Source organism: Mesoplodon bidens, assembly GCF_964165515.1.
Source record: "Mesoplodon bidens genome assembly, chromosome: 3".
Classification (NCBI taxonomy): domain Eukaryota; kingdom Metazoa; phylum Chordata; class Mammalia; order Artiodactyla; family Ziphiidae; genus Mesoplodon; species Mesoplodon bidens.
This window is the reverse complement of record NC_138178.1, coordinates 111527157-111548402: the sequence shown is the minus strand read 5'-3', so window position 1 is coordinate 111548402 and position 21246 is coordinate 111527157. Positions and strand designations below refer to the sequence as shown.

At 37.0% G+C, this 21246-nt stretch overlaps 2 protein-coding genes across 6 annotated transcripts in view; one reads left to right on the top strand and one right to left on the bottom strand.

The window, feature by feature from the left end:
• HEATR5A (HEAT repeat containing 5A) overlaps positions 1-21246 on the top strand; it is a 110643-nt gene that overhangs the window by 80284 nt on the left and 9113 nt on the right. For all 5 annotated transcript variants that reach the window (XM_081229684.1, XM_081229682.1, XM_081229683.1 and 2 more), the window contains 10 exons: positions 2066-2245; positions 4043-4282; positions 5669-5850; positions 7577-7645; positions 9082-9261; positions 10990-11209; positions 14908-15156; positions 16619-16746; positions 18751-18898; positions 19752-20024. In XM_081229684.1, coding sequence (XP_081085810.1) covers positions 2066-2245; positions 4043-4282; positions 5669-5850; positions 7577-7645; positions 9082-9261; positions 10990-11209; positions 14908-15156; positions 16619-16746; positions 18751-18898; positions 19752-20024 — 1869 coding nt within the window. The remainder of the gene's footprint in view (positions 1-2065; positions 2246-4042; positions 4283-5668; positions 5851-7576; positions 7646-9081; positions 9262-10989; positions 11210-14907; positions 15157-16618; positions 16747-18750; positions 18899-19751; positions 20025-21246) is intronic.
• Positions 11084-21246, bottom strand: part of LOC308614069 (uncharacterized protein) — a gene marked incomplete at its 5' end in the record, with an annotated part of 71048 nt that continues 60885 nt past the window's right edge. Inside the window, one exon of the mRNA XM_081228280.1 lies at positions 11084-11200. The remainder of the gene's footprint in view (positions 11201-21246) is intronic.

Genomic DNA, 21246 nt, shown 5'->3' with positions numbered 1-21246 from the left:
AAAGGATTTTTATACCCTTTCTATATTTTAGAGCTGAATTAAAGGATTTCTTGGCCAGTAAGATTTGTTTTAAGTGTGTCTCTTCATTTTAAAATTATGTGAATAACTCAAACATGCATATAAATTCAAACAGGCTATAAAAATAGTAATGATAATATCTTACACTTTAAAAGTATATAGTTTGCCAAGTGCTGTCACACTTTTAGAAGGTCTCAGACTTCATAAAGCTTTCCAGTATCTAAAGCTCTCAGATCTATAATGTATTTTACTGTCATGCTGTGCTCTTTAAATTAGTTTTATTATTATATTAAAACCTTTGCTCTGACTTGAGTTTATCAGCATTGCTGAACTGTTACAGTAGTCATCAGACAGGTTGCAGAACATGGTTAATACATGGTTAATGCAGGACATGGTGTGGTATTCTCCCCAAAGTGACCTTTAACTTACATTCACAACTGGAATTATCTGTATTTGTTGCTTTAGAATTTTATTATGTAACTGTACTGGTACATAATTATTGAATTAGCTGTGTGATTAAAATTATAGTAAAGGGGCTTCCCTGGTGGCGCAGTGGTTAAGAACCTGCCTGCCAACGCAGGGGACACAGGTTTGAGCCCTGGTCCGGGAAGATCCCACATGCTGTGGAGCAGCTAAGCCCATGAGCCACAACTACTGAGCCTGCGCTCTAGAGCCCAAGAGCCACAACTCCTGAGCCCACGTGCCACAATTACTGAGGCCCACATGCAGAGCCTGTGCTCCTCAGCAAGAGAAGCCACCGCAACTAGAGAAAGCCCATGCTCAGCAATGAAGACCCAACACAGCCAAAAATAAAATTAAAAAAAAAAATTTATAGTAAAGAACTCATTACATAATTCCTTTTTTAAAGTTTTGTAATTTTTCAAACCCATGGAAAAGTTGAAAGAAATGTGCAGTGAACACATAAATTCACCTCCTATCTTTATGATACTCATTTTATATATCTCTCAGTATATATACACACACACACAAACCTTGTGCCAAACCATCTGAAAGCAGGTTGCAGGCATCATGATGGTTCACCCCTAAATACTTATTAGCATTTTTCAAGGACATTCTCCTACATGACCACATGTTATTTCCATACCTAGTAAAATCAACATTAATTTAGTAGCTTCATAGAATGTACAGTCCTCACACAAATTTCCCATTATAAAAAGAAAAAGTCCTTTATAAACTCTTTCCTACCCCTCTCACCCCCATCCAAATTTATGATCCAGTCATGACTCACACATTACATTGGGCTGTTCTGACTTTCAGACTCCTAATCAGAAACATTCCTACCTCCTCCTTCTGATCTTTAAAAGATAACTCCTCTTTTAAAATAGTAGCATAATCTTTAGAACTAAATGCCTTCATAATTGCCAAATGAGTTAAATCTTCAAGAGAAAATGTATATGTTCTTTTGACATTTTCAGAATTAGAGGAAATAAATACTAGATCAAGGTTTTTATTTCTTTTTTGAGATGATTTATTACTTTGCAGTGAGAATATTGTGTAGTAATTTATATTAATTCAATAGTCTTCTTTAGATCCACTGTAGTTTAGTTGCAGTAAATAAACACTGTTCTCCATACAATAGTTGTTTTCTGTCTGAGTTTTACCCTCATGTTAATAAATGTAAAGCTTTTGTACCAGAATAAGTAAAACTTAATTATGATTATTTATTTGAATTAACTTTAAAGAGAAGATAAAATAATCATACCAAGAAACATTGTATAAATTTTTATAAGTATTGAATGCTAATTGGGTTTAAATGTTTACCTAATTTAAGGAAAACATATTAGTTAACTCTTAATAAAGATTTATCTTTCAATGACATTGCATAAAAAATAACTCTGCAGTGTTGTGAATAATTACCAAACTTGAATTGTGAACTAAAATAGACCTCAGTAGGTTGAGGTGCAATATTTGGACTAGTTCTTTAGAATATATTTGCATGTAATTGAATAACTACTGAATGTGTGTGCTTCTCATATGGCAGTTTTGTTTTCTGTATTACTTAGATCATCGATTTTCTTCTTGTCAGATGCTAACATCAGAGAAGTGGGCCTTGAAGGGGCCTTATTGACCTTACTTGACAAAGAGACAGATGGGAGATTATGCCATGATATCAAAGAGACATTAAACCATATGCTCACATCTATGGCAGTGGATAAACTCTCCTTTTGGTTAAAGCTTTGTAAAGATGTACTTGCTGCATCAGCTGGTAAGTAGTGGTGATTACCAGCCAACATAATAAAATTAAAAGTAAAAGCATTATCTAAAATTGTTTTCTAGTGACAATTTATCAGTCTGGATATTTGGGTTATAATTGCTTGTTGTTTTCTTTAATGGAGATTCTAATGCTAGTGTTTAAGTCCAACACTTAAAAGCCTACTTTGTTTTTCTCTTATAATTGTCTTATATGACTTTCCTGTGAAAAACAAACTAAAAATCAGAATTGTTACTTATGCTATAAAAGGGATGACCTAACTTACAGCAGCCCCATCATTTATTTTCATACATATGAGAAATATTTGAGGTGTTGCCTCAAATCAACTTAATAGAAAACTCACCAAGAGTTATGACATTTTGAGCAAGCCAGTTTCTCTGCTCTTAATAATGTTGATTTAAAATATAGTGTTATTTCTCTAATGTCTTTGTTAGTACAAGATAATTATTAGTGAGAAAGTGTGTTAGAGTCTTTAAAATTTATATCCTGGACTAAGAAAATAAATGAGGAAAAAAGAGGATAGAAACCAATTCTGTTCCAGGTATTGTACATATTTTATATGATTTAATCGTTTAACCATCCTATGAGTAGGCAGTATTATTCCATTTTACACGAGAGAAAACAAGACTTGGAAAGGTTAAGTAATTTTCCCAAAGACACACACAGATGTATTCAAACCTTAGCCTACATGACTTTAAAATCTTAACTTTTCATAATATTTCAGTAGCTCTCAACTCAGTTACTTAAGCCTTATAATTTAATGTAGCTTTGGTCTCTGAGTTAAGTTATGTGAAAGGAAGAAAGGTACCATAAAATTTCTGGCATTTTTTTAATATTCTTCTCTGTCTACCTCTGTTCTTGTTGGTACTCTTCCAGTGATTTATACCTGCTCTTTCAACCATTATGCTCTACATGTTTTCCTTCTTTAATGTTCTCCTCTATCCCCACTACTTAAGAACTTAGAAGGACTTCTTTAAAAGAAAAAAATATATGTGCATAGATAGGTTGACAGGTTGATACTTTTCTGGTATCTTACCTATCTTTTTAAAAATTTTTAATAGCTCAACTTTATTTCACCATTTATTCTTTATCCTTTGTAGTTTGCCTCTATCCCTTCTCATTAGGAAAACACACATTTCAGTCTCTGTTTACTTCTCAGTTTTAAGACAGGAGTTCGCCTTAACTTTATTTGTAACATCATTGCTATCTATTGTATCACACTCAAAAAATGTTGACATACAAGATAATTTAAGAAAAACAAGTTGGTTTGTTTTATAGCATAAGTTCCAATTTAAGTCGAGTTAAACAGAGTTAATAAGTTAGCAGTTAGTATAGTATTAAGGGGAAATAATTTACTACTTAATGGCTCTGGCCATCAGGACGATTTGAGACTGTAATTACAGCAATGGGTCTGTCCTGAGAAAAACATTTTTGGACATTTTTAGTGGGTTCAGGAACCTTAAATTCATTCAAGGCCCCAGTGTTAAAACAACATCTCTAGTTCTGTCCACCACACTCCCTACTAGGGAATTCTGAGCTTCCTTAAGTATATCCATCTATATACAGGGGACTGATAATTATTCTAGTATCATGTTCAGTTTTCACTTTAAATATAATTTAACAACTTTGTCATTTTTTAAGAATAGTTTTTTTAGCATTTCTTTAGATACCACTGTTATTAGTAGTCATTTTGATCAACAGTAATTCTAGTCTGTACTTGAAGTCATTGTGTCCCTTTATAAATATATCTTCCAACTGATGGTGATTATGTGTATTCTCCCTTGATAAAAGATTTTACAACTGTAACTTGTGTGGATACAATGCAAGAAGAGGAAGGAGATAAGGTGGATGATGCTTCAGTTCTGACCATCAGAAATGATGGCAGACCTCATCCTTCTACCAATCCGCGATGGGCTACAAGAGTCTTTGCTGCTGAATGTGTCTGCAGGATAATTAACCAGTGTGAGAATGCACACAGTGCACATTTTGACATCGCTTTAGCACAAGAAATGAAAAAAAGGGATTCAAGAAGTAAGTGGCATAATAATGAAAAGACCAAATGATATACATTGAAATGCTGTCTGCCTATAGTATATTTTTAATGTTCAAATACGTTTTTAATGATTAAACTTCTTAAATTCGCATTCACTTTTGTTTAGTGGACATATGTGATATATTAAGTTTATAGAGAATAGTCATGTTCTTGGAAAGTAGTATGTACATTAGCTAGTTGCCAAATTTTCTAAATTTTATTTTCTGAGTTGTAACTTAGAGCAGTTTTGCTCATAGATTATTTTGGTTTCAAGCATATTACCTAGAAAACATTTAAGTTTATCTCAATGTAAAGTAAACCGAGTTAGTTGTAAGACCATTTTGACCTTTTATTCAGTGTTATTATTTTTACCTAAATGCGTGTGGGTTATGGTTTAATGTCTAATTTTTTAAAATCACTTAAGCACATATGTTGAAAGGCTCAATGCTCATGTCTCAGTGCCTTGGAAATATTCTTTACCTGACAAAAGAATCATAAGGCAAGATGTTGTTATGGTCAGTCTGAGAGTATGAATTAGGTATTTCTATTTTAATTGTTTTTCAAGCAAGCATTTATTGAGTCTTATTTGTGATGAGCACTGTTCTGATATAGGTGCTTACTGACTCCTGTGCTCCCAATTAAAACTGTAATTGGCACTAAGATGAGTTGGTTTCTTCAGTGTGACCTATAACTAGTATACTTCTTTGAATTAGTCTCACATATTTTTTAGGTAAAGGTTAGTTGTACCTGTAAACATTTTATTGTTGGAACAGTGTTAAATGATTGTCTTATGTCTCTCCCCAGTAGAATTATTATACCAAAGAATATGTTGTGACGATAATATAAATTATCATTTATAATTTCACAGCTAGAAATATTTTTATGCTCCCATCATTTGTGTGTGTGGCAGGACATGCAAAAAAGTAAGGTAATGTAGTCCATATAAAGAACCACATAAAACTTTTTTTAAAGGGACATCAAGTCTTTTAGCCTCAACTTGATGTAAAGAGGATGATTAAATTACTGCCTAATTCATCAAAACCCAGTCTCCTAAGTACCTTCTAATGTACTTTTATCAGAAAGTCTGAACAAAATTTTTATTGAAGGTACTATTAGTACTCTTTTAAAGGATGCTAATTCTGCCTTTGGTTTTGAATAGCTGCATAATTACTTGCTTTGGGATAGTTGTTTGTATGTGAGTATTTGCACTGGTGCAGTAAAGCCAGCTTTAAAGTCTGTATTTAACAAACAGTAAAATGTAAATCAAATCAAAAGTACTTAAAAGAAAGTCTAGGTTGTGAAATTAAAAGGAGGAAAAATTATCACTTAACATAAATCTTAGTTCCAGCGTATTCTTTTTCTTAATATTTTTTTTAATATTGCAGATGACTTTTTGGTGCTACATCTTGCTGACTTAATTCGCATGGCTTTTATGGCTGCCACAGATCACAGTGATCAGCTCCGTCTTTCTGGCCTTGAAACACTGTTAGTTGTTATTCGGCGATTTGCAACTATTCCAGAACCAGAGTTTCCAGGTCATGTGATTCTGGAACAGTATCAAGCCAATGTAAGCTCTTTCTACTAGAGAATTTTATCATTATTAAAAGTCTGTGAAACTAACTGGCATGTCACCTTTTAATACGTAAATGAGTATGTATCTCTGCTAATATATCACCAGTATAATCAGTATATGTTTAAAGAAGAAATCTTCATGTAAAAGCAAAATAATACATAAAACAGGTCTTTTATAACACTAAAGATTAATTTTCATAATTAAAACCTTTTTGGTAATTTTGAGGGAATAAAGGGCTTTTTTTAAAATTGACATTCGTTTACTAAGTTAATCTTTAACAGTAACCCTGTGGGATAGGTATTATTCTTTTTAAAAATTTTTTTTTTTTTTTTGGCTGCGTTGGGTCTTCATTGCTCTGTGCAGGCTTTCTCTGGTTGTTGTGAGCGGGGGCTACTCTTTGTTGCAGTGCACAGGCTTCTCACTGCAGTGGCTTCTCTTGTTGCGGAGCACGGGCTCTAGGCACACAGGCTTCAGTAGTTTCAGCACGCCGGCCCTAGAGCGTGCGGGCTTCATTAGTTGTGGTGCATGGGCTCTAGAGCACAGGCTCAATAGTTGTGGCGCACAGGCTTAGTTGCTCCACGGCATGTGGGATCTTCCTGGACCAGGGCTCTAACCCGTGTTCCCTGCATCGGCAGGTGGATTCTTAACCACTGTGCCACCAGGGAAGTCCAAAGGGCTTTGATAATGAAATTCTTTACAAAATATCCAAATAAGCTAAGATAACACCAAATCATTAATAAACATTCCATTTAGGCTACATGCCGGTTTCATCTTCAAATTATTACTCCTAGTCTAGATATAACCTCCTTTTTTTCCCCTAGACTTGGAAAAGAATTCAGGTTTCTATTACTGGTTTTGTAAGCTTTTTAACTGGTGTTTTTTTGACTGGTGCATTGAGCAGCCTAGGAGGAACAAGGAAGATAACAAAATCATCACATATTATATCACACACATCACATGTAATCCTTCAGTAGCATTCATCCAAGGATACCTCTCACGATTCAAAGGCAGCTTCTGATGGCTGGCATTTAGGGAATCCAGAGCAGTTCACCAGTTGGTTAGCAGCCTCCATCACATCTTCCCAGCAGGTAATGCCAATGTATGTTTAGGGAAAGAGCAAAAGGAAGGGACAGGAGTTAGATAACAACTAATCACATTAGACTAAAATATTATAATTCAACTTACTTAAGGGGATCTCTGTTATATTTTTAATGCTCTTAAAATTGCAAATGATAGAAATAAAATTACCACTCACTTAAGCAGAAAAGGAAAATTGTTTTCAGGAACCTTAGTTGGCTCTGCTTTCTTCTGCACTGGCTTTATTCTCAAGTTTGCCCTCTCCACATGGTATCAAGATGGCTCTCTTAGCATCCAGAGTCTTTTAAAGAGAGCGCTTCTATCCTAGTACTCCTAGCAGGTGTCCTCAGGAGAGCTTTCATTATTCCCAGTGTGGGTCCCTGGAGCCAGACAGTACTCACAACTCCATAGCAACAACATGGGCTGAGAGTTGTGGAGAGAGAAAGTTCCCCAAAGGAAAACTTGGATGCACTTAGCTAAAAACAGGAAGATATGCTGGGCAGGCAAAAACAAAAGGTGTTCATAATACCTATTATAAATAACTAATTTTTTTAAAAACTAATTTTAAAATAACATTAAAAAGAGAAAAAGTTTGTGCTATCTTACTTTTTGATCCTTGAATGAGCCTGTAATTTCTTGCCAGGTAGGAGCGGCACTTAGACCAGCCTTCACCTCAGAGACGCCACCTGATGTCACTGCCAAAGCATGTCAGGTAAATGGTTAAAAAGACAAATTTTAAGAAAAACCCTCTCTTAGGAAGCAGCTCTCCAGTTAGTATTTGATACCAAGGTTCTATGTTATAGTTGTCTAACCACTAATCTCAGTTGCCCCTTTTCCTTTACTTTTTAAGTTTAGAGAACTTTTTCTTTCTCATAACTGCATGGTAATCCAATATATGGGTATGTCACCAGCTCCCTAGTGATGGAAATATGGGGTTTTTTGTCTTTTGCTATTAAGGATACTGCTGCAGTGAATGACCTTCTTTCTGCATAGGTCATTTCACTGGGTCTAAGCATATCTGTGAGATAAATTCCCTAAAATTGAATTGCTGGGTTAAAGAGTATATTACAGGAGTTTACCAATTTAAACTCCTACCAGCACTATATGCAAGTGCCTATTTCCCCAAAGTCTCAGCAGCATTGTGAGTTGTCAAACTTAGATTTTTGTGTATATGATGGAGTAAAAAGGGTATCTCAGGATAGTTTAGATTTGTATTTCAAGTGAGGTTGAGCTTTTTTTCATATAGCTGAGAGCCATATAATATACAGTTTTAAATAGTTGCTTTTCTTGGTGTGGTTGTCAGACATTCAATATCCAGACCTGAATGGCCTGAAATAATTAAAAGCAGAACTGATGTGAATTAAATTAATTATAATTTTACTCAGTATTTTCAAATTTCTAAATTCATTTGTATTTAGGAAATGTTTGAGAGCCTTCAGATATTCATAGAAGTGTGTTAACTGTTGTCCTGAGTCTAATTTATCATCGTTTTATTATATGTGTTCTCGCTGTAAGCCACTTGACATCTTTTGTGAAATGAGATGCAAACTAAATAAATATGATAAAAGAAAAATAAATTTTCTGTAGTAAAAGAGAAATATGGTGACACCCAGGAAAACCTTTATAGATAACCTCTGATAACTGAGTAAACTTTTTGAATTGGAGAACTATTAATGATGTTTTGTTTTTAAAATTAAAAATATCTTCAAAAGAATCAAAATCTTCATTGAGGTTTAAATGGTAGGTAATTTATCTTTCAAGAAAGATAAAATAATCATGCAATTAATCGCTGTTTTTAAAATAATAAGATGAAATAGTCAAAATTGCAGATATAATTCAAATGTTCATCCAAACATTTATGAAAGTGATGCGTTTCATGGCTTAATTTCATTGTGTTACTAACATCTGAAACTCTGATTTATATACTTATTAGCATAGTTTCCTTTCTTCAACCTTAAGACTTCATTCCCTTTTGAAATGCTGGCTTTGACCATCATTATCACCAGTATCCCTTGGGGTTTCTTGATAGCAAGATGATTTCAATGACCAGATTCCTGAGATATGGGTGAGCTTTGCTGAACTCACAATGGGGGTGTTTACAATTTTTATAATTTTTAAATATAACCTTTGATTTTCTTAAAAAACTAGGTTTGCAGTGCCTGGATATCAAGTGGAGTTGTAAGTGACCTTAATGATCTCCGAAGAGTTCATCAGTTGCTTGTTGCATCATTAACAAAAATTCAGGTTGGAAAAGAAGCTCTAAGTCACTTATATAATGAAAGTGCTTCTACCATGGAGATCTTAGCTGTGCTAAAAGCCTGGGCAGAGGTTAGTACTTCTCAATTTAGGACTAGAATTTTGGAAGTTGTTAATAAACATCTTAGGCCATAAACTGAAGTTAGCTATTTAAAACACAAATAAGTCTATGTTTAAGGTTAACAGAAGACTTTCAACATGAGATGTATTTATATGCTAATTGATATTTTGGCCAAGGATTCTAAAGGGCCCTCTGTTGTCTGTTATCTGCTGCTTTAAGCAGGGGCAGTCATGAGAGACTTTAACAATAGCCAATGGAAATCAACTTTTACTGAAACCTGAATTATTGGAAATGTGGGTTTGCTCATATATTCTATCAACTCTATAACACATATGTTAATATTCTTTAGTGCTCTTTCATAAAGTGACTTGAATATTAAGTTGGTTTATTTCCTAAGATTAGAGAAATCTTAGAGGGAAGTGCTTAACTGTTCTTTATTTACTTTTCTAATCAGGAAGAAAGCTATATAATTTTTAAATTTACGATGGAAATGTTTACACATATACAAAAGTGAATAGAATAGTACAATGAACTCATATATACCCATCATCCAGCTTCAGCAGTTACCAGACTTGGCCAGTCTTGGTTCATATATCACTTCAATGAACTATATAGTCTCAGATTGCAACTGAGAGAATGAACCAACATATAAGAAAGGGTTTCCTTCAGTGGGGCTAATTAAAATCAGAAGACTGTAAAGTGTTTATTTTTGTCATTATTTAGTGTTGACAAATCTCAGGAAGTAGTTCTGCCTAGATTTAATAAGTTGGATCTAATGATCTTTAACAGTCAACTCTAAATGCTTTAAACATATGCTTTTAGTAGAGCAAACAGATTCTGTAATTTCTGTAACCTATTTTATAAATTACTCTGTGCTTATATAGTGTTCTTTGTAATAATTTGAAACTCTATACTCTTGCTTAAGCCACTACTTTCTCCTTTTCTCTCCTTAGTGAAAGTAATGACTAGCCAACAAGTTCCATGTAATTGAGGTCCATAATTATCTGAAATCCTTGGAGCCAGATATATTTGGGATTTAAAATTTGGATGCATATTTCATGTATTCATCTAGGATGTCTGGGACAATACCATAGAATCTGTAATCAAACACTTTAATATATCTGTGTGAAATGTTTGAATATTCACACTGTATAAATAGCTTCCCATAAATTTTTTTGTGTTTTGCCACCAGATTGATTTGCCCACAAACTTAGATTTTTCAGAGCTTTTTGGGTTTTGGAGTTATGGATAAAGAGATAATACACATTATGTACTATGTTGAATACTTTAACATTCTATGGTCCATGTTAAATCTATATAGTTAAACTTTTTATTGTGATTTAGTGGTAACATTGAAAGAAGATATTCAGCTTATTTCAATTCAGAGATGGCTGCCTGTAGCCATATTTTGAAATGGATTACAAGGCCATGTCTAGGCTTAGTGAAAAAGAGTGCTGTGATCATTTAATTATAGCTGTCATGGTTGTAAACTGCAAGGTGGCAGCACATTTGTCAGATGTTTATTATCCCTAATATATCTCACTGAAGATAATGCTTTTGGATCTTTCTACCCTAGTTTTGTGTGTGTGTGGTTACATATGTATACCTTCTTGGTATCACAATGCATTTTAAGTCCACGAGGCAGGCTCAAGGTAAGTCTGCCTCTTCAAGATAAAAATATTGTAACACCTTTTCAGTGGGTACAAGATTTTCCTATTTATAAAGTAACCTTTATACAGGTCTACATAATTGCCGTAGAAAGACATAAAAACCACAAACAACCTTTGAAGACTACCTGTTCAGAAGAGAGTGTCGGAAACGGGTCGATTTCATCAGATGGGTTGCTGGACTTAGTCCACGCAGATCTTGGCACATTAAGTAGGCTCTGGCTTGCTGCACTTCAGGATTTTGCTCTCCTAACTTTGCCTTCAGAATTTGCCTCCCAGCTTCCTGTTGAAGGTAAGGGGGGAAAATATTTACATAATCCCTAGAATGACAGTCAATAACATGTATTTTCAAAATTTCTCCGTTAGCAGGTAATGTTTATCTGAAACATTTTCCCAGAATAATTTTCATTCATAGAATAAGCACGGGAGACTTGCTTCAGGGTGGAGGCCTGAAGTTGAATCTGTAAGTCATAAGGCATGCTCGTCTTACCTCACAAGACACTGCCAAATCACTCTCCAAAGTGGTTACAACAATGTATGTGCAACATACATTGCATACAAACAACATACATTACATACAAACAGCAACATGCTTCTGTTTTTCTACATCTTCCCATCATTATATGTTATCATTGTTAATAATTTTTGCCAATCTGATGAGTATGAAAGAGTTTCATTGGTTTATTTCCTTGATTGGGAATCTTTCTTCATCGGTTCCTGGGACGTTTAAGTTTCTTTTTCCATAAATCACTTAGTCATAATCTTTGCCCATTTTCTACTGAGTATTTGACATTTTCTTACTGACTTATTAATCCTTTACATATGTTTAATACTATTCCTTTGTGATTCCATATCTTGCAGGTATCTTCTCTCAGCCTGTAGTTTGCTCTTTCTTTTACCTTTTTAAAAGTAATATAATCAGTTGTTTATGGTTTTTGTATAGTGCCTGATACTTCTTTGTAATTTAAGGTCATAAAAAAATATAAGCTTTACAGTTTTGCTTTTTACATTTTGGACTTTAGTCCAGCTAGAATTTATATTGTGTGTGTGGAATGAGGATAGGGATCAAATTTTATTTTTTAATTTAAAAAAATTTTTAAATCAATTTTTATTGGAGTATAGTTGCTTTACAATGTTGTATTAGTTTCTGCTGTACAGCAAAGTGAATCAGTTATACATATACATATATCTACTCTTTTTTAGATTCCCTTAGGGATCTAATTTTTTTTTTTTTTTTTTTTTTTCCGGTACGCGGGCCTGTCACTGTTGTGGCCTCTCCCGTTGCGGAGCACAGGCTCTGGATGTGCAGGCTCAGCAGCCATGGCTCACGGGCCCAGCCGCTCCGCGGCACGTGGGATCTTCCCAGACCGGGGCACGAACCCGTGTCCCCTGCATTGTCAGGCGGACTCTCAACCACTGCGCCACCAGGAAAGCCCTGGGGATCTAATTTTATAGTCAGTTATTAATATTGCATTTTATGGATTGGATATTTGGTAGCTGCTTTGAATCTTCATGTTATTCCAAAATGGCTATTATTTTTTTTACTCTTTGCTATGAATTTTAGGGTCAGCCTATCAAGTTCTGTTAGAATTTTAATTGGAATTATACACAAAGAGATATGTGGAGTGTTTATTGTACTTTGTACCTTTCAATAGCATTAAAAATGGCAACAAAATGGAAATAAACTGATTTATTGACATAATTTATCAGCAAATGTTAATGACACATAAAACATTAAAACGTAGTGTTGGGGGGAAAGCAAGTTTAAAAAGGATACACACAGTATGAGGCTTTTAAGTAAACTCACACAAGAAATAACAGCATCTATTATTTATGAATACAAACGTCTAGAGTGAAAGTGTAAGACCATAATGAGAGTGATTCACAGTAACTTGAGGAAAGTGGTTACAAAAGGAAGGGCAAGAATTAGTGGTGTACAAAGTTTTAGGGGTTTTTTGTTTGCTTTTTAAGAAAGAGATTTAAGAAAGGCAAAATGTTAATGTTGGAGATAGGTAAATAGGTATCTGTTTTATACATGCATACACATACTCTGGTTTCTCTTCAGATCCTATAAATCTTTCACCTTCTAAACACGCGTACACACATCACATATTTATTTTTAAATATTTTGTGATTAAAAATAAAAAGTGGGGCTTCCCTGGTGGCGCAGTGGTTGAGAGTCTGCCTGACAATGCAGGGGACACGGGTTCGTGCCCCGGTCTGGGAAGATCCCACATGCCGCGGAGCGGCTAGGCCCGTAAGCCGTGGCCACTGAGCCTGTGCGTCCGGAGCCTGTGCTCCACAACGGGAGAGGCCACAACAGTGAGAGGCCCGCGTACCACAAAAAAAACAATAATAATAAAATAAAAAGTTATATTTCTTATAAAGTTGTAAGGATACATCAGCCCTGTGACCCAACAGTTGTATGCTCAGGAGAAATAAAATCATTGATAACAAAATACTGATAACGTAGCAGCATGGATGAATCTCTGAAAACATTGTTGAGCAAAAACTTAGTCACAGGGACTTCCCCTGGTGATCCAGTGGTTTAAGACTTCGCCTTCCAATGCAGGGTGTGCAGGTTTGATCCCTGGTTGGGGAGCTAAGATCCCACATGCATAGTAGCCAAAAAAAAACTGAAACATGATACAGAAGCAGTATTGTAACAAATTCAATAAAAACTTTTAAAAAACTTATGTATTTATTTTTATTTATTTATTTGGCTGTGTTGCATCTTGGTTGCTGCGTGCGGGCTTTCTCTAGTTGCGGCGAGTGGGGGCTACTCTTCCTTGCGGTGTGTGGGTTTCTCATTGCAGTGGCTTCTCTTGTTTCGGAGCACGGGCTTTAGGCGTGTGGACTTCAGTAGTTGTGGCAAACAGGCTCAGTAGTTGTGGCGCTCGGGCTTAATTGCTCCACAGCATGTGGGATCTTCCTGGACCAGGGCTCGAACCCGTGTCCCCTGCATTGGCAGGCAGATTCTTAACCACCGTGCCACCAGGAAAGTCCCCCCAAAAAACTTTTAAACTGGCCAACATAAAAAAAGGGGGCTTCCCTGGTGGCACAGTGGTTAGGAATCCGCCTGCTAATGCAGGGGACACAGGTTTGAGCCCCGGTCCGGGAAGATCCCACATGCCGCGGAGGAACTAAGCCCATGCGCCACAACTACTGAGGCTGCATTCTAGAGCCCACGAGCCACAACTACTGAGCCCGCATGCCTAGAGCCCGTGCTCTGCAGCAAGAGAAGCCACCGCAGTGAGAAGCCCACGCACCGCAACGAAGAGTAGCCCCCACTCACCGCAACTAGAAAAAGCCTGTGCACAGCAACGAAGACCCAACGCAGCCAAAAATAAATAAATAAAATAAATAAATTTATTTTTTAAAAAAACCTCAGTCACAAACAAGTGCATACTGGATATTTTTGCATTTCTGTGAAGTCCAAGCACAGGCAAAACGTCTGTGGTGATAAAAGTCAAAAAGTAGCTGCCGGGCTTCTCTGGTGGCACAGTGGTTAAGAATCTGCCTGCCAGTGCAGGGGACATGGGTCTGAGCCCTGGCCCGGGAAGATCCCACATGCCGAGGAGCAGCTAATAAACCTGTGCGCCACAACTACTGAGCCTGTGCTCTAGAGCCCGTGAGCCACAACTGCTGAGCCCTCGTGTCACAACTACTGAAGCCCGTGTGCCTAGAGCCCGTGCTCTGCAGCGAGAGAATCCATGGCAATGAGAAGCCCACACACTGCAATGAAGAGTAGCCCCCGCGCACAGCAACGAAGACCCAACACAGCTAAAAAATAATAATAAATAAATAGATAATTAAAAAAAAAAAAAGTAGTTGCCTTGAGGTGTAGGGGACTGACTGGAAAGGGTCACAAAGGAACTTTTGGGATTATGGAAATGGTCTATATCTTATAACAGATAAAAGGGAAAATGTAGTGTGAGCTAATCTCTTCGTTTATTCCTCCTGAAACTGTTTGCTTTCCCTTTTTTATAGGTGGTGCTTTCTACACAGCAGAGACTAGTGAAAATGCAAAATCGCATTATTACAACTCCTGGGCGTTTATCCTCCATGCTACAGCACTGTGGCTTACAAGCACAGGCTTTGTTGCTGCTGACCCAGATGAGGGAGCATCTAATCTCTCAAGGCCTGTAACACCAACTTCCATGTGTCAGGGGTCATCATCTGGGGCTCCAGTAAAGTCCCCTGAGGATGTCTACACTGAGAGATTCCATCTTATTTTAGGTCAGTAAAAGACCTTACTAGCTTCTGACCCTACAGAGTTTTTCTTGAATTGTGCCCCCTGCCTATCAGCTCTTGGTGGCTATTACTTCATTCTTTATTAGGCATTAGTGATAGCCTTGATGTATACAAGTGAGTAAGCTTGTATACAGCTTTTAAAATTGCAAATTTCATTATATTAAGTCTAGAATGTCATTACAGGCTGGCTTTAGCATCGAGTTGAATGTATGTAAAATTTGCAAAAGAAGCCTAGTTCTTTTTTTTTTTTTTTCGGTACGCGGGCCTCTCACTGTTGTGGCCTCTCCCGCTGCGGAGCACAGGCTCCGGATGCGCAGGTTCAGCAGCCATGGCTCACGGGCCCAGCCGCTCTGCTGTATGTGGGATCCTCCCGGACCGGGGGCACAAACCCGCGTCCCCTGCATCGTCAGGTGGACTCTCAACCACTGCGCCACCAGGGAAGCCCTGGAACTTCATTTTTAAAGTGAAGTATCTTTCTAGGTACAGTGAGCTTCTAGAATAAATGTTTTTCCATCTTACCTTGTTCTGAGGAAACAAGTTATTAGATCATTACCTATAAATAAGTTATTGATTTAAATGACATGTGAGAGTTATAAAGGCAAGTGATTAAATTAAGTAAGGTTTATGGTTCATAGAGCTTCTGTTATTCCTTACCAGGCCAAACATGACCGGATTTCTTATATCCTTGGGTATGTTAAAATTTTGTTTTCGTTTGCCTTGAGATGAGAGCTTTCTAAAAACAAACTTTTAGGACTTCCCTGGTGGTCCAGTGGCTAAGACTCCGTGCTCCCAATGCAGGGGGCCCGGGTCCAGTCCCTAGTTTGGTCAGGGAACTAGGTCCCACGTGCCGCAACTAAGAGTGCATGCTGCAACGAAGATCCCGCATGAGGCAATGACGACCCAGGGCAGCCAAATAAATATTTTTAAAAAATAAAAAAAATTTTTAAGATAAAAATGAACTTTTATATAATGAAGATTGGCAAGGCATAAGCTGTGCAGTACAATTACCTCAGTTCAAATTCTTGGTGTGCCCCATTGTAATGGACCTTGAGCAAGCTATTTAAGCTCTGTGTGCTTCCTCAGATAGTGTGAGAGTGAAATGATATACTTAAAGTGCAATGCCTGATACATGGTAATCACTCAATAAATTTTAGTCAAAATAAAGTTATGAAACTCTACATGTTAAATTCTCTGGTGCAATTTTATTGTAATTTTTGCAGTAGTGAGCGCAAGCCTAATTGAGATTATTATTTGTGTACATGTTGATGAAAACAAACTGTTAAGAGATTGCCTTATCACTTAATTGTTTAGTCTTAAATTCATTGTGGTTTATTTGCATTACCTTTTTGCTAAGTTTATTTGTATATCTTATCAAAATAGAAAATTATTTAACTTCATAAACTAAGAATCTCAAAGAAGCCTCGTTCTCTTTTTCTGCTTTCTACAGGAATCAGTGTGGAATTTCTGTGTTCCTTACGTTCAGATGCAACCATGGAAAGCATTACTGCTTGTTTACATGCGTTACAGGCCCTTCTAGATGTTCCTTGGCCCAGATCTAAAATTGGCAGTGATCAGGTGATTTCTTGTTTTTTGATTGGCTTCTGTACATTTCAAGGAACAGGAACAGAAACATGTCCAGGTTACTACAGTGAATAGGGAGTAAACACGAAGAAGTAAAAAGGAAACTAAAAAACTGCACAGCTAGGCCTCAGAACTGAAATGGCATCAGCAACTGTGCTGACCCAGGAGCAGTCATGCCTCTTTCTGCCACTTTCTGTCTCTGCTTCTGCCGCACTTATTTCTGCTGCCACCAGCCAACCACTCCGTGTAGCAGCTCTTCATGTGAACTTTCTGCAATGATGGGAAGGTTCTATATCATACTGTCTTTGTCTCTTTCCACTTCAGTGCACCCTGCTCTTCGTATATACCTGTATCTTATACCCCATTTCCCTGAGAGAGTTTCTTCTTGGTTCACGTAGTTATTTTCAGTTACGTGGTATTCCTCTTGGCTGAGTTCTCTATCCAAGTCTTTTTAAGAGATGATGGCTAGTCTCTAGGTGGAGTCAGACACTAATATCAGACCCAGTTGTGACCACGGTTAAAAGATCACTGTAGGGCTTCCCTGGTGGCGCAGTGGTTGAGAGTCCACCGGCAGATGCAGGGGATGCGGGTTCGTGCCCTGGTCCGGGAAGATCCCACATCCGCGGCTGGGCCCGTGAGCCATGGCTGCTGAGCCTGCGCATCCGGAGCCTGTGCTCCGCAACGGGAGAGCCCACAATAGTGAGAGGCCCGTGTACCGCAAAAAAAAAAAAAAAAGATCACTGTACACAGCTGATTCACTTTGTGATACAGCAGAAACTAACACACCATTGTAAAGCAATTATACTCCAATAGAGATGTTAAAAAAAAAAAAAAGATCACTGTACAAAGAATGGCACTTCCTTTAACTGCTTTCCCAAGAGCAACTCTGTATTGGGCAGGCACCCTTAGCATCAGGTACTACCAGTATATTCAATTGTATATTAAATTGACTCTTGGATGTTAAGAAAAATGGATGGTATGATTTCTTTTCTATACAGACAGTTATTTAACTTATTACTACTATCATTTATTAGGTTTAAAGTATTAATCAGGCTCCTGCCTGAGTTGGAATGTACTTGAATAAATTTTAAACTTTCTGCTTGTTTATTCTGTATGTTAAAACAAGTATCATAGGGGCTTCCCTGGTGGCGCAGTGGTTGGGAGTCTGCCTGCTAACGCAGGGGACGTGGGTTCGAGCCCTGGTCTGGGAGGATCCCACATGCCACGGAGCGACTGGGCCTGTGAGCCACAACTACTGAGCCTGCGTGTCTGGAGCCTGTGCTCTGCAACGGGAGAGGCCGCGATAGTGAGAGGCCCATGCACCGCGATGAAGAGTGGCCCCCGCTTGCCACAACTAGAGAAAGCCCTCGCACAGAAACGAAGAGCCAACACAGCAAAAATAAATGAACTAATTAATAAACTCCAACCCCCAACATCTTAAAAATAAATAAATAAATAAGATTGATTTTTTTAAAAAAGTATAATGACAGTTTTACTATTATTTTCAAAGATGAAAGAAAGCCACCAGAGTAACCAGTAGAAAAGGGGAAAATGAAATAGTATTTGTCCAGTGTATTTTATTCTTTAGAGAGATATTCATTCTGTGCTTAATAACTTACCCACTTTTAATGTCATACTTCGCCATCATTTTTTATTAGTACTAGAAAACCTTAATATAAATCTAGGAATCTACATGGCAGTCCTTATATACTTTTAGCCACATTTTTCATCTTGTTTTAGAAATCTCGTTTGTTTTCCCACTTTAGGACCTGTGTGAAAATCATCTTTTGTCATAGTGCCATCTCCCACAAGACTGGACAAAAAACAACCTGGAGTTGGTTTAAAAGTGGAGCAAGTGTTACATAACTTTATTGCCCTAACACCTTTATTTTTTGTGGACCATTGTTTCTTTCTCTGAATTTTGTCATGGCATTTAACATTGGTATTTTTTTTTAAGTATGTAATTTTCCATATAGTCTAACCTGTTTTCTGTGATAGGACTTGGGTATCGAGTTGTTGAATGTACTACATCGAGTAATTTTGACCCGAGAATCACCTTCCATTCAGCTGGCTTCTCTTGAAGTGGTAAGGCAGATTATCTGTGCAGCTCAAGAACATGTGAAGGAGAAAAGACGAAGTGCAGAAGGTGAATGTTCCTATAATGCCAAATTAATCACACGGCATCATTATTTTTTAAAGTATTGCTTATGTGTCTATGTCGTTCTGAGAATCTATTGTGTATAGTACAAATCTCTAGGTATGGCTTCAAATCCTCTCATGTGCCTCTACATGTTAGCTTGGATGTTGTCAGTAGCTTAAACTACTATTCCTTGGGAAAATTAGAATTTTAACAGCCCTGGAAGGAAAAAAAATTCTTTATACTGATTGAGTACCTACTTTTAAGTGTTTACCAATGTACTTGGAAAGAACTACTGACAATTCTTTAATAACTTAAGTTTTGCAAAGTGATTAAATTGTTCATTTACAAGTCAAATTTGGTATTGGTGAGTTTATCACTTAAGATTACATTTGACTACCTATAACAGAAAATTCAATACAACAGTAGATTTAAAACACAAGGACTTATTCTCTCATCTAAAAGAAGTCCAAAAGTCCAGAAGTTGGCAGTCCTGGGCTGAGATGGCAGCTTCTTAAAGACATCAGGGACCTCAGTTCCGATCTTTCTGGCCAGCCACTACCAATATTAAGGTGGTAAGGTCAGTGCTGGAGCTCTAGCTATCAGGTTCACACCTTAACAGCAAGGAGTTAACCAGACAATATTTTAAGGCTGAGAAGGTCACCGAGGATTTCTTTTGATCCATTGCAATAAGAAGTCCAAATAAAGACAACTACTTTTACCTCCATAACTTTCATTCTTTAAGACCCAAGACTTCACCCATTTAAATGTGTTAACTACAACAGAAATGAACTAAATTGCCATCTACCAGAAGCAAAACTAACCTGAAGCATTTATTCAACATTATTTTTTTGTCTTTTAGTTGATGATGGGGCTGCTGAAAAGGAAACCTTGCCAGAATTTGGAGAGGGAAAGGACACAGGAGGACTTGTGCCTGGGAAATCTTTGGTCTTTGCAACACTGGAATTGTGTGTATGCATTCTAGTTAGACAGCTCCCAGAGCTAAATCCTAAATTGACAGGTAGCCCAGGAGTAAAAGCTACAAAGCCACAGATGCTGTCAGAAGATGGAAGTAGGTTGGTTTCCGCTGCATTAGTTATCCTCTCTGAACTTCCTGCAGTGTGCTCTCCTGAAGGTATGTGGTGGTGTTTGATTACTTTACTTGACCTGGAAGGAGAGAAATGGTTTTGATAGATAATGGAGGTAATGGTTGCTTATCTTTTCCTCATTACACAAATGCTGACCCCCAAAGCTTTGCATATGGTCTTTAATCCTCTAAGGTTAACATTACATTCTAGTAATCTGTTTTACTAAAAGGGTGAAAGTAAATATAGAGACAGCATGTACTCTACATAGATAGTCTCTTCCATGGTTGAGAATATTGTAAACCCATCGATGGCAATTACTAGCTCTTGGGCATTTTTTGGTATACAGTATCTAATGGACTTTCCCTGCCTCAGTGACAACAGAAGCTTCTCATCATATCCAGTTCTGTTTTGAATCAAGTCCCTGCTTTTAATATAGTGTTTAAGGCTCTGCAGAATACAACTGCCTCCTGATTCCTTCTATGTGAACCTTAAACCCAGGAGGCTTCATGCATATCCCTGTTCCGTACTATTGTCGATGGTGTTACTTGATCCAAAATGACCCCACCCCTTCTCTCCTTTGTAAAATTTTGCCTTCCTTTCAAGTTCAACTCCAGCCCTACCTCATCTGTGAAGGCTTCCCTAAAAACTCTGGCTCATATTGTTTTATTTTTCTTTTTTGTTTGTTTGTTTTATGTGTCTGTGTGTGTTTGTATGTGTGTGTAGCTTCCATATGTAGATATGTAGTTTTTATGTGTCATATAGAGGTACGTGTAACTGATTATTATAGAAAGAGAAGATAAATATATATACAGACATATGTCTTGTTTCCAGTGAAATTCTGTATCCTCTAGTACATAATAGGGACTCAGTATTTAATAGATACTTCTTAATTGGTAAGCATATTTCTGCTTAAATGTGTCTTGACCAACTTACATGCTGTCTTACTTTTAACATGACTTTAAGCTTCAGTTTGACTTTTAAACCTGTATTCCTTGTTCTCACACACTGTCTTATACCAATAGTAGCAGAAAAGTGACTAGCAGAGGATTGGGGGCAAAAATATACGATATGAGTTTTATTGATAGCCTCTGGGAAAATTGATTGACTATTTTAGCTTTAGTCTCTTCCCTTTCACTTTAAACAAAGTGACTTTTTAACTACTTAGTGGCCGTGGAAACTTTAATATTTGGTACTGAGTGATTCACTACAAATTGCTTCAAAAGGGTTTAATATAAAATAAATCCAAATGGATAGTGATAGTGGTTGCAC